Raw genomic sequence first — 6,002 nt, forward strand, 5'->3', positions numbered from 1 at the left:
CAAACTTCGCTAAAGTGTCCAGTTGTTTTGTTTTTTAACTTTTTTTGGAATGATGATGACCGGGATGACTGGGAATCTTCACCAGCATACACAGATGAGAGGCATAAAACAATTAGGTTGGAGGAGAGGGCCGGCAAACAATTGGCGGTGGCAGGAGGAGAACGGACTCTAACAGAGAAACTTGATGAATGGGGGAATAGTGCAACTAAATTAAGGGTGGGCAGGCAGAAAATAAAGATCTAACAGAACTACTAAAATCATAAATATCAAAAAATATACTAAACTACTGAAATAATCGAGAACAGAAAACAGACTAACAAGAGCCGAGTAGTTGTTTTTTATTTAATATTATTTTTTTTATTAATAATATAAAATAATGTGGGCTGTACAGTGGCGCAGATGGTAGCTCTGTTGCCTTGCAGCAAGAAGGTCCTGGGTTTGACCTGGGTCTTTCTGTGTGGAGTTTGCATGTTCTCCCTGTGCATGCATGGTTTCTCTCTGGGTAATCCGGCTTCCTCCCACAGTCCAAAACATGACTGTTAGGTTAATTGACCTCTCTAAATTCTCCTTAGGTGAGAGTGTGTGCGTGGATGGTTGTTTGTCCTGTCTCTATGTTGCCCTGCGATAGATTGGCAACCTGTCCAAGGTGAACCCCGCCTCTCGCCCACTGACAACTGGAGAAAGGCACCAGCTCGTGACCCCATGAGGGATAAGCGTGCATAGATAATGGATGGATATAAAATAATCCCATCAAATATGATTCATGCTAAATATTCCAATAATGTAGGTGGCGGTATGCACCTTAAAGTCATGGATTGCAATCTGCCATAAGACAAAAAGAAGAAAAAGCAGTCTATGCCACATTATTTGAAAGCCATTCTGTGAATAGATGTCCAGTGTTCCTTGCCTGCCTTGCCTGTTTATGATTAAGTTCTCGTCTTCTGAATCCTATTATCTTGCTTTACCCTTGAATGACATCCCGGTTCATAAATTCTGGATCAAGTCTAGGTATATACCCCATGACTTGTACCTCCTGCCTAGCCCTTGGGTTTGTTTGCTTTATTCTGCCTTCAAGTGTATCACTCCTGATTGTTTAATGGATCCCTCTCAAGCCTCAGCCTTTCTGTCAGTAGTGAGCTTAAAGCTGCCTGCTTGTCCCAAAATGCAGCCTGGTGTGACATCACTGCCCTCTCAATACTCACTCCCTGGATCCAAACAGAGCCCATGGAACCTCAATGATCATTTACCTTCACTTGGATCCTGATGAAGTTAGTGGCTTTGTTTCTGTTTTTTTTTTTAATCCTCAGCAGCCATTAACCGTTGTTTCTTCCTTACAGTGGTTCCTGAGAGTATTCCTGGCAGTTTCTCGTTTCCCTCTAGCAACTTTATTTTAATAAACCTTTTGAAATGCTCCCTGTGTTTGAATGAATTTGCAGGCTCTCTGTCTTTAGCATTGGATGTAAGTTATCTGAAGTTTCTCTTTATAGCTGTCAATGCAATATGGACTACTGTACCAACTAGAAACATAAATTGAATTTGACTGAACTGTAGTATAACTAGGATTGTTTACAATCTATTAAACTGAATAAAATCCATCTGAGCATGGATTGGACTGATGTGATATATTTCTGTATATATATATATATATATATATATATATATATATATATATATATATATATATATATATATATACATATATATATATATACATATATATACATATATATATATACATATATATATACATATATATATACATACATACACATATATACATACATACATACATACATACATACTATATATATATATATATATATATATATATATATATATATATATACATATATATACATATATATATATACATATATATATATATATACACATATATATACATACATACATACATACATACATATATATATATATATATATATATATATATATATATATATATATATATATATATATATATATATATATATATAAACACACACACGTACAGACTACAAATTACGAGCTCTTTTTATTTTCTATGAGGTGAGCTGTACTTACACGTCAATTGAATTGTGGGATTCCTTATAGCGCCTTAGTGCCGGTAATGGACAGCACAAAGCTCCTATGCTAAAGTAGTTGTGATAGGAAGCACACAAGCTTCTTTTCCTACCTCCTTCAGACAGCACTTATCATGGCAACTGTTGACTCACTGATTGCTTTGGCTAAAGAGTTTTTATCCAAAAGAGGTCCAACCTTTGTCTATGGTTTGGATAATAGTCTGTCGCTTCAGTCAGCACTAACAAGGGATATATCTAAAATTGTTTCTCGTTAGGCCCCAGCCAAGATGTTCATGTTCTCAACACTCAAAAATCATTGAGCTCAAACAAAAATAGGGAGCATCAAAACCAAAAACCAGAAATTTGTGACGCGCTTAAACAAAATTTTCTGTTTTGCAAAAAAACGTTTTCACTTACACAAAAAAAGTGATTTGAAAGAAAAAATTTTTTAAGCAAACTTTATTTCAAAAATAATTTGCAGTTTAAAATTTTTAACAACAATTTTTGTAAACATTTTTGATTGAATAATAGAAAGTTTTGATTACAAATATTTATTTCGAACGAAATTACCTTTTGTTTGATTGAATAATAAAAAGCCAAATTTTCCTCCATATCTGAACACCAATGTTATGTATATTTTAAAAATACAATGCATTCAGGCTCTTTGTTGACGCTTGTTATTCAGTACACCATAAAACATTTTAGAATGTGAATCGATGGTAAGGTGGTCAAGTCATTAAGAAGCCACAACTAAGTTGTTATAATGCTAAAACGTCAGACATTAAGATTGAAATAAACAATTTACTTATTTCTTTCATTCTCATTTCAAGCCAAAATATTAAAACTTCTAGATTATTTGTTTATCGCAATTCATAGCAAAACTGTAAAACTAAAATTTGGTATTTTTTTTTTTCATCCATTAAAGTACAGTACACATTATACCAGTATGATTCTAAACATTACATATAACAATATAAAACACAAAAATGTAAAACTTCCCAATCAGCATGTCTTAAATGCCTTTAAGACAGGTATTTAAAATTTTGTGATCACATCTATCAGTCCTACACATTTTAATATAAGCTGTTGGTTCAAATATACTTATTGTCATTTATTTCAACTATTTTTTTTTCAAGTAATATTTCAGCAGAAGTCCTACAGTCGTTATTGAATATTTAAGGCATTGCTTGTTATACATACCGCTGCGCAAAGGAGTTAGATGTTAAAAACAAACGAAACTAACTCCGCCCGCTCCAGAGTAGTTCGGGATTCATTGCTCCTTAAACCCCAATGTACCCAAAAGTTAAAATTGAATGAATACAATGCCTCGAGACACGCCATTGGCTAGCAGCCGACAACGTAACGTTTTCAACAAGCCGCCATGTTAGAAAGCCCACCCCTTCTTTCATTCGGTTGGAATAAGACTACTTGTAGTTTAAGGACAAAAACGGCATTTGACCGCTTGAATCTAACCCAACATACTTTTACAGACGGTATTTTTGTTTTGTCCGGCTTTATCTCCTACACTGATTTAGCGGCTCCCACTAATGGCGACTGCAACTCCTACCGGCTATAGAGGCACGTGTGCCAGTGCTACGCCGCAAAGTCCGACCAGAATAACCAGGCTGCAGGAAAAACAACAGCTCAGGGATCTCAACGACCGCCTGGCCGTTTACATAGATAAAGTCCGCAGCTTAGAGTTTGAGAACGACGTCCTCCACCGACAGATTAGCGAGAAAGAAGAAACTAGAAGTCGGGAACTCGGCGGACTGAAAGCTCTGTATGAGACGGAGCTAGCCGACGCCAGGAGGAGTTTAGATGACTCTTCCAAGGAACGGGCCTGGCTGGAGATCGAATTGGGAAAGGTCAAATCCGACCATGAACAGCTTCAGCACAAGTAAGCGTTTAACACATTATGCCATTCTATTGACGAGTCATTTTAAATCCTTAAACACGCAGGTGATTTTGTGCGATACGTTTGCTGGGAGCGTCCTCCGCGTCCAGTCCATGATGGGACCGTTTCAGAATTATTCATCTTTGGTTTTGGTTTAAAATGTGCCTCTAATATATAGTCTAGCCAAGAGCTGTTAATTGTATGTTGGGCGCCAACGGGACTTGGATATGACTTATTGGCGTCTTATTATGAAGAGAAATTTTTACAGAATGTTGCTTAAATGCGTTAATGGTAAATATTACTTACAATACGCCCATTGTGTCGGATGCGCATTTGTATGCACGTCCCCCAGTTGTTAACATGCATCAGTTTGGTTCTGGACAGCAGCAACTGTCGCCCTTGCAGCTGCTGAAAATAAGTGCATGAGCTGGATAAACTGGGATATTTGCTTTACACTTTATTAGCTGCATTTTCAGTACCTAAACAACTACCGTAAAATAAGCGGTTGTTAATGAATTAGTGTTTTTTTTTTATTCTGTTAATTTCACCTTGGTGAAAATTTTTTAACGGTTCAGACACTGCATTCTGATTGTGTAGTCTGGGATGACAGGTGTAAAGCTGTTGCAAGCTGTATAACAAGGGAACTATTGTATATGAAGCCTTGCAATTTAGCTGTAGATCTCAAGTGTGAGTGAAATACAATGTGGTATGTGTTTGTTTTTATTGGTTGACTTGATTTAGTTAAGGCGTCCTGTGGGTCACAGTATATCACAGTTTGTCAATTAGCCACTACCAAACTAACCTAAAATCAGTTAGATTTATCTGGTATGCATTAACCTTACTCATGTGCAGGAGTTGACAAAATGCACACGTACTGGGGAGAAACTCTTTAACTCCAGGGGCCTGTTTCAGAAAGGAGGTTAAGTGAAAACTCTGAGTATGTTAACCCTGAAATGAGGGAAACTCTGGGTTTTCTGTTTCAGAAAGGGAGGTAAGTTAAACCTGAGAAAGCAGAGTAAGTCAAGCCCGTTTCTGAAAGAGAGGTAACTTATAGTCAATTACCATGGCAATTTACTCTGTGAACCTAACCTGGTCGGGAGCAGGTTTTCTTCAGAAAACCCAGAGTTTATTTTGGTCTCCTCCCCTTTTTTAAAGAGGAAGTGGTGTTTAAACACCTCATTGATTTTTTGGGGACATATTAATTGCGCACATTTCAGTCACGCAGAGCGCATCAAAGGGAATGAAATGACATGACCTTTTATGGATGATCCTGTTGACGAAGAGGTTGTATTACTTCGTAGGGAGTTACATTTACGTCGGGAAAGGATTTTGAGGCCCAGAGTGGATTTTTTGTCATATCCCTATCCTATCACAGCAATTTATATGGTGTTGTTCATCTGCTAAAAAAAAGAAAACAAAAAAAAAGATTTTAAAATAGTTTCAATACTTCCTAGAATTCACCTGTGACCATACACTCACCTCTCACTTTAGTTTCAGAATGTTGATTTCCAGATCTGCCTTTTGGATCTGGCGGTCCAAGTATACAAGTTCTTTGCTGTTTTTTTCTATCTTTTTAATAAGAAGAAGTCTATATAACTCCTTAACTGGCAACTGAAAATACATTAGATTAGAGTTACATCATGAATGTAGTCTAAAATTCAGAATGAAACTGTGACATTTACTGTAAATCACTGAACTGTGTCCATCTGTGCACCAGAAGTTGATGGACCTTCCTCCTGCCGTTCTTCCATAACTCTGGGGGGTAGAGATAAGAATGACCATTTATAGATATAAACTTGGATTCTATAGGCTACTCCACATATAAATGTGAATGTGTAGATTGTTTGATGTGTAGACATATAATATTAAAATTACCTCTGTAGGCCTGTCTGTGGCAGCAGAAACGGTTTCTTCATCCCCATCATCCTGTGAAGATGAGCATTTCATAGAGTACACTTTATAATACTATTTATCATAATTGATGGTGTATGGAGTAGGCTACTGACAACTGTATGGGGTACTGTTGGGACAGGAGGCTCCAAAAGGCA

General features: G+C 36.8%; 1 protein-coding gene across 1 annotated transcript in view; it reads left to right on the top strand.

Annotated features, from left to right (window-relative positions):
• Positions 1–3,517: 3,517 nt before the first annotated feature.
• The window catches only part of lmnb1 (lamin B1), a 40,266-nt gene continuing 37,781 nt past the window's right edge, over positions 3,518–6,002 (top strand). The window contains exon 1 of the mRNA XM_012858637.3: positions 3,518–3,957. Within this exon, the coding sequence (XP_012714091.2) occupies positions 3,608–3,957 (350 nt within the window). The 5' untranslated portion in view covers positions 3,518–3,607. The remainder of the gene's footprint in view (positions 3,958–6,002) is intronic.

This window comes from Fundulus heteroclitus, chromosome 8 (assembly GCF_011125445.2).
Source record: "Fundulus heteroclitus isolate FHET01 chromosome 8, MU-UCD_Fhet_4.1, whole genome shotgun sequence".
Taxonomy (NCBI): Eukaryota; Metazoa; Chordata; class Actinopteri; order Cyprinodontiformes; family Fundulidae; genus Fundulus; species Fundulus heteroclitus.